This window comes from Lissotriton vulgaris, chromosome 2_1, assembly GCF_964263255.1.
Source record: "Lissotriton vulgaris chromosome 2_1, aLisVul1.2, whole genome shotgun sequence".
Taxonomy (NCBI): domain Eukaryota; kingdom Metazoa; phylum Chordata; class Amphibia; order Caudata; family Salamandridae; genus Lissotriton; species Lissotriton vulgaris.
The window spans coordinates 1,238,154,789-1,238,167,695 of record NC_141687.1 but is presented as its reverse complement, the minus strand read 5'-3'; the positions used below and the strand labels follow the sequence as shown (position 1 = coordinate 1,238,167,695).

General features: G+C 42.5%; 1 protein-coding gene across 1 annotated transcript; it reads left to right on the top strand.

Annotated features, from left to right (window-relative positions):
• The first annotated feature begins 970 nt into the window (after positions 1-970).
• Positions 971-2,936, top strand: LOC147732428 (E3 SUMO-protein ligase KIAA1586-like). The gene has a single exon (XM_086958810.1). The coding sequence runs from the start codon at positions 1,068-1,070 to the stop codon at positions 2,934-2,936; it is 1,869 nt and encodes a 622-aa protein (XP_086814936.1). The 5' UTR covers positions 971-1,067.
• Positions 2,937-12,907: the final 9,971 nt, after the last annotated feature.

The following is a 12,907-nucleotide window of genomic DNA, read 5'->3' as shown; positions in this document are numbered from 1 at the left end:
ATAAATGTATACCTTTTCCCTCTTCTATCCCTCCACTACCCTTCTCAATCCAAATGACTAACACATCCACCACTCAATTTACTTTCATATTTCACTATACTAATTTGCCACTAATCCTTTATGGATTTCGTAGTAGCATGCTACTCGCCGAAAAAGCGATGCAACGCCTCATCAGGGGTAGTAAGTGTGACATAAATCAAAATACTATACATCGGGCCTTAGCAGGGAGTATGTGTGTGAGAGGACTGTGCAGGCAGTGTGTACCGCCATCCATGTGTGAGGCAGCGAACAAGTCCAGTGTATGCAAATCAGGAAGGAGTAAGTAGACTGGAGTACAGTACACGTACAGATGAACCAGTGCCATCTAAAGAACTTTTGGAGACCCGGGGAAGACTTATTTTGGGATCACCAGATCAGGAAAACCTTACAACTTCACTGCACAATGAGAGATACTTTCAGGAACAGCACAAAATGAAGAGTAACATCTGCCTGCCTGCCAAATGGCGCTTCAATTAAACATTGTTGATCACTGGCGTAAACTATTCCATTTTTGTTGCAGATAAGAGGCTCAATATTCTATTTTCGTGAAGGAAGGCCTTATCACCTGGAAACCAAAATCAGCAGAGGAAACCAGCAGAGCAAGATTTTCTTTTCTTTTTCAGATATACCAGTCCAGCCTCCAAGAAGGAAGTTCTACATTTACCATGGCTACTAGTAGCTTATCTGCTTCTGCTCTGAAGCGCAAGTCTATGCAGTCTTCAATGATTGACTTCCTACCGTCACTGAAGCGCCAGCGTGTTACAGGGGAGTCTTGTCCAGTGCAACCAACTAGTGAGGAAGCTAGTAAAACTCAGCAAGAGCCTGACAGGGACAGTCCACCATTAGAAAAACTTCAACGTGTGCCAGAGAAAGAAACTGTCAAACTCCCTGACTGCTGGAATGCTAAACAGTGGTATTACTTTCAGGAGGAATATAAATGGTTGTATCTTAAGTCAGGCAATATTGGATGTTCTTCCTGTAAACGGGCTAAATCAACAGGTCTTTCAGTGCACAATAACACCCAAGGCATGCGCGTAACTAAAGTGTGGGCAGATGGCGAGGTTGGTCCTTCCGGTGACGGAAAAGCTTTCAGGCAGAAACAGCTCAGGAAGAAGATTATGGAGCATAAGGCGAGCGCTGGTCACTTGGCAGCTGAGGACATTCTTACAGCTCAGCAGAAAAATACATTGGTGGTGGCAGTACACGAATGTAATGCAAAACATATGGAGACCACATGCAGGGTATTTGACACTGCCTACTACTTGGCAAAAAAAGATCGCCCTTTCACTGACCACCCTGATCTAATTCTCCTTCAGGCAAAGAATGGCAGTGCAATGGGACGTGTTTTGCACAGCAATGTGACTGCAACGGAAATAATAAAACACATTGCAGTGGAAATGCAACAAAGATTGGTCTGTTATATCAGACAACACAAACCAAAGATCACAGTATTAATTGATGAGAGCACTTCTATTAGCAATGCTTCTACCTTGATCATCTACCTCCGTGGCATTTTTGGAAATGAAAGTACCCCAGTGACCATCTATTTCGGCCTCCTGGAGCTGGCAGAAACTAATGCTATTGGCGTAAAGAACGCTCTTCTAAGCTACTTTGAAAAAGTTGGACTCACAAAAAGTCTGCTTGATGATATCTTGATTGCGGTATGTACTGATGGAGCAGCAGTCATGTTTGGTAAAAAAGGAGGAGTAGTAGCATTGTTGAAATCAGAATTTCCAAATCTTGTACTGACATGGCACTGTTTGGCTCACAGACTAGAACTTGCTGTGGCAGATACAGTTGATGAGGTTGCAGGGGTCAATCACTTCAAGATTTTCATGGACTCATTGTATGCCACATACAGCATGTCACCAAAAAACCAGAGAGAGCTAAATCAGGCCGCCAGCGAGCTATGTGTACAGCTTCAGAAGATAGGGAAAATGCTTGATACTAGATGGGTAGCATCCAGTTACAGATCTGTGAAAGCTGTTTGGAACTGCTTCCCTGCCTTGTGCAAACATTTTGAGAATGCTTCTAAAGACCCATCCAGACCCATAAGAGACAGGAGTAAGTATGAAGGTCTCTTGAAGAAGCTTACATCCTATTCTTTTATCAGAGATTTGGGGGTAATGTGTGATGCACTGCAAGAGCTCAAAGACTTATCACTCTCCTTACAGAGGAGGGATATTACAATTGTTAATGCCCACAGACTTTTGGTTAGTCAAGTACGCATATTTATAGCAATGAAGGACTCCCCAGGGGAGTTTGCTTCTGCGGCTCAGAGAGCAGTGGACGAGGGCAAATTCAAGAATGTTCCTCTTTCCCATGGTAGATGTAACTCTGTTGCCCTTAATCAAAATCAATTTTATCAAAGTCTGTCTGTAAATATAAATAAACGATGTGCGCCGGATTCTGAGAAAGAACTTATAGCCAGCTTCAGTGTGCTAGATGCAGGCAACTTACCTTCTGGTGATGAATGCATTCTGTATGGGGAAACAGATATCCAGAAACTGTGTTCAGAGTTTCAGCTGCCAGCAAGAGAGACTATCCAAGCTTTTAGACTTTTCAAAGATTTTGGTGGAAAGAAAACCCCTGAAGCATTAAAAAAGTTAGTAGTTTGCATGGAAACCCTGCCAGCAAGTAATGCGGATTGCGAGAGAGGTTTCAGCGCAATGAACTTAATTGCTTGTCCAACAAGGGCCTCTCTTCTTGTAGAGACCATTTCTTCATGCCTATGGGTAAAACTCAATGGTCCTCCATTTGAAACATTTGACGCAAAGCTGTATGTAAAGAGTTGGCTTGCAAAAGGTAGAAGGTCCGCTGAAGAAAATTGTTGTGAGAAACCCCAGCAAAATAAACACACTGAATATCTTCAAGGGTTTTGGGGAATCCTGCAATAGATTTCTAAGTAATATAAATAATTTTTACATGTTTTTTTAAAGTGTTTGGTATTTTTATGGCTTATACTTAATAAATATACTTTTTTGCCTATTTTATTATCTTTTGCTGGATGCGACTTCATGATTTTCTTAAGCACACAATGCTAGTTATATTGATTTAGACCACGCCCCTACTCGGATAGACCACGCCCCTACTCAGATAGGCCACGCCCCTTTAAGAGATTAGCCACGCCCCTTTTAGAGCACCCCCAGTTTTTTTTTCCCACTTAAAGCCCTGCATGTAACATATCCCCATACTTTTAATTTGATGGTACATAATTTTTAATCCTTTCTGCTGTAACTTGATTGATAAATAGTTTTAGAATGAATTTTAGAATAATACAATTTTACACACTTGAAATGTACGGGAATCAGAGTATAGATGCAATTATGATTGCTTGCATAATGTCACTCTCAGCTGTTTGTGTAGATGAAGTTCACTTATTTTATGTAGGGGGGTATTGTAATGATTTTAATTAATCAAACATTAAACATTAAACTTGAACTTGAAACTTAGTTAAGGCCATGCATGATGGTGGCTATTTCAGAGTGCCGTTTTTGGTGCACAGTATTAACATTGTTGTGCAAGAGTTCTTGAAAAAAGAAAACACAGTCAGCAAGTTACTGACCACCTGCCGAAGAATCTGCACAAATTTCAGCCATTCTTTTAAGGCCCAGAGCAGCTGAGGAACATGCAACGTGAACGTAGACTGCCAGTCAGAGGACTCATCCAGGAGGTGGTAACACGTTGGAACTCAACCTTCTACATGCTTGAGCGTCTGTCTGAGCAGTGCTTTATAATCAATGCATATGTCTTTGCACTGGGTTCTACTTTGAAAGACATGAGGCTAGTGTTGGAGGAATGGAAGCTAGTTAAAAGCCTGACAGACATGCTTCGTCCTTTTGAGGTCTTCACGCATGAAGTCAGCAGGGAGGACTGTACTTTGGGCAAAGCTATCCCATTGTTGCGCATTCTAGAGCACCAACTGAAGATGGTTTCTTCAATGTTCAAAGGTGATACTGCCAAGCAAGACGCATATCAGTTGGCGGAGAGCTTATTAACCCGCCTAGTTGACAATGAAAGGCTTAAAAAAATACATACAGAACAACATTACATTTGTTTCACTATTCTGGATCCACGGTACAACAAGGCACTGGACAGCAAAGCATTCATTCCTTTTAATGAAGCAGATGTTTCAAAGTACAAACATTGGCTAGCTCGGTCAGCCACTCAGTTCGAAAAAGAGAGGCAGGAATTTGAAGGCACCGGCAGAAGTACTACTGAATCAGCAGGCAATCCAGCATCAAGGTCCACTTCTGTGGCTGAAGGCAGTCACTTTCCCTCAGAGCCGTTGAAGACACCAGCAACTTGATCATCACCTGCATCAGGCCCAGCCATAATATTGTCGGAAGCGGATTGGATAACTCATCAAGGGTTTGCTCGTTCCAGTGTTGATGCAAAGGCAACACATGGTACGCAAAGTGGAGCACACCTGGAGGACCTTGAGCGGATGGTGCAAGCCTATCTGGATGACCCAACGGAGGTCTTCATTGATCATAACCCATTGCTGTATTGGTATGGGAAAAGGCCTTAATGGCCACTGATCACCAACCTGGCTCTAAATTATTTGTCTTGCCCACTCGCAAGCGTGTCTTCTGAATGTGTTATCCGTGCTGCTGGTGCCATTGTAACTTCAAAAAGGACCCGCCTCTCGCCCATAAATGTGGAGAGGTAAACAATGATCAAGATGAATCAGCACTTCATACCACCAGATTACAAAATACGTGAATGCATGCAGGAAGAAGAGGACACCAACTTAGGTGACGGAAGTTCTTCTCTGTTAGCTGACCTCCCGTCTCAATTCACAGAGTTTGAGTACGAGCTCTACTTCCCTGACACCGAGGCCTGAAAATGACTTCCTTTTTTTTCGTCCTTATTCACTTTTATTCCTGCATGTCTCTATATCCCCTAATCACAACAAATCCATCAGCAGCACTTTCTTCATCTTATTTCCTTATTGATTTGAAGGTGCCGCTGTCGGCATTCCTGAGGTTCACAAGTTCACAACTCAGTCAAGCTCCTCTATCCTCCTCCTCCAGACTTCCCCTATCCATTTCCCTCAAGGCAGATGGCTGGATTACACAGAATCAAGAAACTTTGGCTTCGTAGACGAGTCCCCTCAAGTGGGACTGGAAAAACTGCCTACATGCTGGAGAAGTGTGGCTCAATGGTTAGAGAGGCAGACCCTGATGCAGAGGTCTAGCCCGGGACCAGGGTTCAATTCCCCGCCTCAGCGGGTCTTGGGCTCAAAATTCCACGGACCTGATCATTCTCGCCTCGGTGCCTATTCTAATCATAGAGTCCCACTCTGCAACTCTGAGCAATAGCTTGCTTAATCTCCACAATGGCCCCCACAATGCTAAGGATGCCTGGCCTTCAACCTGGGTTTGCCCAGGAGTGGACGCCTCACAGGGAAAGCCAGGACGGGTTCCACAGCAGATTTTCGTACAAGCGCCTTGAGACCCTTGCGGGTTATTAGTGCGCTATACAAGTATCAATTTACATTTACATGCTGATTGCTGACAGTTACTTCTGAAATTGACAGTAGAGACTGCCCTGTGGGCCTTAACTTTCAGAACAAGATGCGGGCAAAAAGTGGAACAGGTAATGAATAATGAGAAGATGGCATGCAGTGGACAGCAATGGCTGTCTGGCTCTGATGAAAGCAATTGCTGTTTGTTTATTGTGCATGAAATGAATCATATGTCTTCCGTTATTATTTAATCTTTTACACACTAAATGTAACTCAAGTCTACTCTGGTTTTTTTTACCTTGTTTAATTCAAATTATACTTCAACTGCAGGGGCCACTACGTTGCATTTTCCAATATGCAAAATGTCCTTGGACTCACTGTTTGCCAATATACCATAATGATGATGAGTGTTGATGATCAAAGTTAAATATTATGTCTTTTTTCTTTACAGTGACTCACTGGGATGGATGGATCATCATTGTCGGTTTACGGAAGAACTATGGCCAATTTGTGAGTGGCAAACAGGTAAACCAGTCAACAGCAACTACTACAGCAGAACTACAACATACATTTACAGTATCCTCTTCACTTCTCCTTATCTTTTAAATAATGTTATTGTTGTGAACTTCTGTGAGTATGACTCTGTGCATTTGTTTGCTCTCTGCTTCAAATTCATCCCTCCAGTCATTGTATATGTTTTTCTTTGCTATTTTTAAAACTAATTTAATGTACTTGTTTATTCTCTCTGAGGGCAGATAGGCAAGTGAACTTGCGTAATTACTGCAGCCCTGTACTGTCACATTGTTTCTTCATAGTTAGTACATTGCAGAAAGTACTACTTAGTTTTAAGTAACCTAACTATCCATTTAGCAAACAACTTCAAGCATGCAGTAGTGCATGCACTTCCTTTATGTCCCTTAAAAGATTTATGAATATCTTCGTATCCAAAGATGTGTTTATCTTCATTTGTTGTTTGTCCATGCTGTGTTTTTTTTCCTCTCTCCATAAAACTTTCCCAAAAAACCCCATTCCCATCCAATTTTCAAACCCTAACCCTCTTCCCCCGGGCTGTGTGGTTTTCATTGAGGTGTGACTAAATGACAATAATTCTACACACTTGCTGGGGAGGATAAGGTCAAAGAAACAGAAAAATCATGCAAATTAGAATTTCATGTGTGCCATTGTGGATTGATCATCAACAACATCCTCCTCCTACACGTGACGAATCGAATGCTTAATGCTTAAGCTGCTGTGTCCTTCGCCTTCAATACCATTTCTTATAGTAGCCATACTCCACGCAACTAGTACTTATATTTTGAATACTTAAGCACTGCTTAGGCTACAATTATGGCACTGTTCTCTACCGTACTATCTATCGTACTTTTCTAATGCTACGCTCAGGCCAGTCAATGTTTAATTTCCTTTTTTTTCATATGCTGCTTCTGCCAGTGTGTACCACTACTACTACCAGAACAACAATGATATTTCATCCGTCCAGGATTCCATACCCAACCTTAATCGCCATTTGCCATGCAGTCAGCACTGTGCCTAGCCCTATTCTCAAACACGAATCACAGGTAAGATAAGCATTTTGGGGAGGTAGAATAATGGGCCATGACTCGAAGGAGAGGAGAGACTGACAGTAGTACTAGTAAAGTACTAGTAGGGCAATTGATTTTACTAACTCTGTTAGTGGCACTTTTGTACATTTTTGGACGTTTAGATAATTCATGCTGGTAAGTTTGAGGAAACCAAACATACAGTAACCCCCGCCCACCACCACACAAAATAATATAAATGCGTATAGTATGTTTAAGTATGTAAAATAAATAAATATATTTTCCCTAACAAAAATAAACTATTCAAAAGACCCAACTCAACCCCCTCCCTAACCCCAACCAATGTCCAAATGTCCTCCCTTTGAATCCCCAACGCCCAATTCCCACCCCCCCAACAGTCTTTAAAAAAGGGGCAAGGGACAGTCACTTCTTCCGGCGGTGTTCTGTGGACAGGTGGTCCCGCCTCTCTTTGCGGAGGTCCCAGAGCTGGCGCTGGAGCTTCTTCACCCGCGCTCCAGGGAGTCCACTCTCCTGTGGCGGCGGCACTGACGTGCCATCCAGGCTCTGGGGGGGCAGCAGGTGTTTTGTTTGCTGCTGTGCGGCGGCGGCGGGAGGCTGTCGGATTGCGGCGCCGTGCAACTGGCTGGTGGTACGAGGGGCACTGGAGGAGGATGCAGTTGTTGCCGCCTCCTCCTCCTGCTCACGAGCCCACAGCCGCCGATATTCAGCACAAATGGCCTCCATCTTCGGGGCCCTGGCCCGGACAGCCATCTCCTTCCTGGTGAGCTTTTGTGGAGCATCTATATGATGAAAGAAAGAAAAATACCGTAACCAATACTCTTTAACATTAACACAAAATAATTCAACAGAAAGTTGTCTCACAGTAACACTAGCAACTTGCAAGCACAGTATAATATTTTGGCATGTATCTTTCCACCGTCTTTGTAGGCCTGTAACATTAGTGGGAGTTTCAGGAATTCTACTAACAGCACTATGGACTCACTACATAGTCAGAGAGTCAGAGAGTACACCAGTATTCTTCTTTTTTTCTCTTGTTTTGCGAAAGAAATTACTTGTATGTGAACTTGTGGTAGCCGGCATAATGCCAGCTCACTCAGCTTGCACCCAAGAAAAGCAGACACAAGCGATGATGACGCAGACTCGCATTACTTCAAGCAGTACATGCAGGTGGGGATAGAGAAGCTCTTACTTTTCTATAGGGGTGGCACTGGCCATACTCGGTTACATCAAGGGCTACTACTCAATGTAATTTATATTTCACACTGCCCCCCCGGGCCTTGACTATTACAAAAGGAAAATGAAGATTATTCATTTCTGATCATATATCCTGCCGATCACATGATCTTTGCTTATATGATGGATGACTTTAGGTGCTTTGTTTTGATAGATTGAGTGAACAACAGCGATAGTCCACCCATGACACAGCTGAAAGAAAATTATTAACATAGGGAGTGAGTGTGGTACCATTATTGCCGGAGGAAGGGACTTAACTTGATATAATGTCAACTATACAATACATACGGAATATATGCTGTGCTTGCAAAGTAAACTACTGTACTGTTAGTCAAGAGAGTATTTCTGAACAATCACAACTTCTACTATTTGGATTTCCTCTGCTTTGCTACTCTGGCATGGACATGCTGTTCAAAGTAACACTCTTCATCCACTGAGCGTCTGCTCTACACATACACCTCTGCTATCTATGAGGAAGAAGATACCATCCAGGCTTCCAAAGTAAACGTCTATCATTCTTCTTAATGTCTCAACTGTACCAACTTTACTTTTTCTCAACAACCAACTAACCCCCTTTTCATTTTATTTGGTAAACCACTGTCTTGACTTGCATTTGAGTTTCACCCAAATGATACATTGCAATGCATCCCACACATGCATTTTCTGATTCACCCAACAGGCAGTCATCTTTTCTTTCTCCTCCAACCATCCTTGCTTCAAGCAGCCATGCATCTGATTGCTTCCTATCGACCATCTCTGCCTGCATGCAAAAACACTTATCATTCTTTACAGTCATAAATGTTACAACTCGCTCGTCCTTCCTTTCACCCTAAGTTCTTTTCCTTTTGTTTCATCACATCCCTCAAGTTCATCTGATATGACTTGGCTTCACGATAAATGTTTCCCAGCTAAGTTGAAGTCAAATAGAGGGGGCCATTGCTTACCTGAGAACTACCGCCGCTAATGCTATTTCTAAGTCAAGGGTGACTGTCTTCTCCGTGATTGGCAAAAATGTAGTTCTAAATTAGTAACTGTTCTTAACAGTACAGTGTACTTGTACTAGTGTACTGTCTACTGTACAGTACATCATACACTCCTTTGCGAGTCTACTCTAAAATGTCAATAAGTAAGGAGTATAATAACTCACCACCGTCCGCCACAACTGAGCCATCCCCCTCAGCTCCTCTGGTGGCACCTGTAGCACCGCCACATCATCCCCTTAAGTAGTGGACGCCTTCGCGCTGCTGGCCCCGTTACTGGTGGTGGGAGGTGCCCCATACAATGTTGTGATGACGCCTAGAAAAAACATGTCAAATTCAAATTCAAAAAAGCTTTATTCGATATTCAGGATGAATTCATAAAAGCATACAGGTTAAAAAAGAACATACAATCAGAAAGTGCCAAATGCATTCAAGGCATTAAAAACAATGTTGTTACAATCAAAATAATTCCAAGGTAATACAACTAGTTGTTAAAATTCTAAAATACAGATATGTACAATAAAAAATGTTTCACATTGAGTTCCTAAACTTGACCAGTAATTTCAAAAAGCTGGATATAGCGTGTGCCACAATGTCATTTTCTACCTGTTGCAGTCTAACAAATGCTATTTTGCATGAGCGGTTGCCCCACGCTTAGAGGATTGGTTTCAGGATAATCCTCCTCGGAACCGCATAAAATTTACAAAATAAAATACAGTGTATATTGGATTGGGGAGAGGAATCTTCACAAGGGCAGGTGGGCATTTCCCTCGACCAGTTATTACATGTTTGAAAGGTGATTATACGAAAAAAAGTTCCAAACCTGAAGCGTGATATCAACATTCTCGAAAAGCAGTTTAAATCGCTTACAAGGTACAGTTGGGGCCCTGGCTTAGTGGTGATTTGCTGAAAGGCCAAGACTGAGTTTTTAAGTTTTTCTATGGCCAATCTTTTATTAACTAGATGATCCATAGCCAGTTTTTTCAATGATTTCCTGGCAATCACTTCCATACTGGAAGGTCTCGTGAAATACTCAGGATGGCCAATCTCGGTCATCAAAGTTTCCACATAAGACAGCCATTTAATATTCCTAACACCATCAAGAGTAAGGCAGTCAGAGATTAATTTACAATTAAGAGCTGTCTCGGGGTAACCCACACCTTATGCCATAGCCGAATAGGCGCAATCTTTATGGCATCTGAAATGAAGGGTAGACCCAATTCAATGTGGGTAAGGTAACTTGCTGAAGATTTAGGAACCCCCCAGCAAGTATCTGAGGTATTGATTTTCAATTAGTTGAATCGATGTTATATTTTCAATACCCCAGATCCCTGATCCATAAGTGTCCGTGGATATACATTTGGCCTTGTATATTGAGATCAGTTCCTTTACGGGTCTGCCCCCAAGTTTTGCTGCAAATTTATGCAATGCTCCAACCGCCTTAGAGAAAGCTAATTTGCTGGTTTTTACTGCAGTATGCCAAGTGCATTTCCTATCAAATGATATTCCGAGATAGGGGAATAGATCCGTTGTCTCTATCCTCCTACCCTCAAGGAATATAGGACAGGGTGCTTTCTTGGTACCGTGGCCACAAGCCATGGTGTATGTTTTAGTGATATTGACTTTTAGTCTCTTATCTTTCATGTAATTTGTACATTTTGAAACTGCCCTTTGCAGACCTAGCCTGGTTTGCGACATGATGGCAGCGTTGTCACCGTATAGAAGTATGGGGACAGGTTGGCCCTGAAATGAAGGGTAATCGTACTGTGAGCCCTTGAGATGATCGCCAATAGAGTTTATGTATAGGGTGAAGAGTAGGGGTGCCATAATGCACCCCTGTCCCACACCCCTTTTGATGGAAAATGTTAACGAACACTCACCCCGTTGACCAAAGCACACCCTGGCCCCAGCTCCCCTATATATATCTTTGATGAAGTTAAGTATTGATTCATCAATGTCTAGGTCAGATAGTGTGGACCATAGTTGGCTATGGTCCACACAATCGAAAGCAGAACTCAGATCGATAAAGGTAATAAAAAGATTCCCTTTCCTGGCCTGAGTATACTTAGATATTAAAAGGTACAAATTTAAACTCTGCTCAATAGTTCCCATACTGGTACGGAAACCGTACTGGAGGTTAGATATAATGTTGCCTTCCTCAGCCCAAATTTGAATTCTCTTTAGAATTATACGACCTGCTACCTTCATTAAGGCATCAAGGAGTGAAATGGGACGGTAGCAGGTTGGATCATGTCAGTCCCCCTTTTTAAAGATAGGGACCACTATAGCCTCTGTCCAGGTTGGTATAAGCCCAAAAGAGTTAGCACTATTCATGATGTTGGTTAAAAGAGGGGCCCAGAGATGGATTTCAGTTTTAAAAACATCAATTGGTATTCCGTCCTGGCCTGGCGCCTTGCCTGAACGGCTCTTCCTTAATGCCACGATAACCTTGTCGCAGGTAAAGGAAATACTCAGTGAGAAAGCTCCCAGCGAAGAGGTTCATTTTTCGTCAGACATAGTGGCAAATGGGGAAGTTACAGGGTCGGTAAAAGTTACATTATCATAAAGATGTTGAAAGTTAGTAACCCAGGTTTCCCCGTTAATGGCAATATCTATCGCCGGCGCTTTAATTTTTCTAAAAAAAGGGGGCGTTAACCGCCTTCCAGAAGGCGCTTGAATCCCTATTTTTAGAGGCAGTAAGCAGAACCTGCCATGCCTCTTGCTTCAGTAATTTTTCTCTGTTTTTAATTGCTAGACGATAAGAGTGTCTTGCTTGTCGGATCTCCAACGGAGATCTAGGTGAAGCATGGAGTGCCTTTTTTAGGGTTTTTAATGCGGTAGTACAGTTATTATCAAACCAGCCATTAGGGCGGTTTGAGTCTGAGCGATACTGTCTGGTAAGTAGCTGTTTTAAAGTTGCTTGTATCTTTAAAAAGGAGCCCAAGATTTTGGATGGCTCTTCAATGGGAAACATGCAGATATAAATTTCTTCCCTCATTGTCGAGATTAGATTTACTAGTAGTCCCGCAGGGTCAACCCTATCCCATTTGAGGGTATAAACGTTGTTACAGGAAAGGGTAATTGATTGTTGATATGAGATACTGTTGTCCCTTCGGGACCGCTCTTGCTCGGCCTTTATTACAGAAAATGAGATCGGGTAATGATCGCCGTAGATGTCATCTAAAGTTTCCCATGATGTTAATAAATGGCCATGTGTTTTGGAAAAGAGGGTGAAGTCTATTATGGAGTTGCCAACCCTCCCGTGATAGGTTGGCTGGAACTGTATGGGTGGTGAGCATAGCTCAATAATGTATGACAGGTTAAAATAAAACAGCAAATTATTCAATATATTACCCAGCTTAGAGTGGGTGAAGTTGCTCGGATTGTCGTCAGTAGGGTTCCCGAGGCCGCAAATGCCCTTCGGGCCATTCTGACAGACATTACAATTAAAATCACCCACCCAGGCCCGGAAAATCTCCCCACCTACCCGTTCCTTTAGGGAGGCGACACTGTAAATCAGTTTGTTTGTAACTCTTTCTAAATTGTCAGTAGGCACATTGTTATAGAAATTAATTAAAATCATGTTAATAGAATTGCCCCATCTA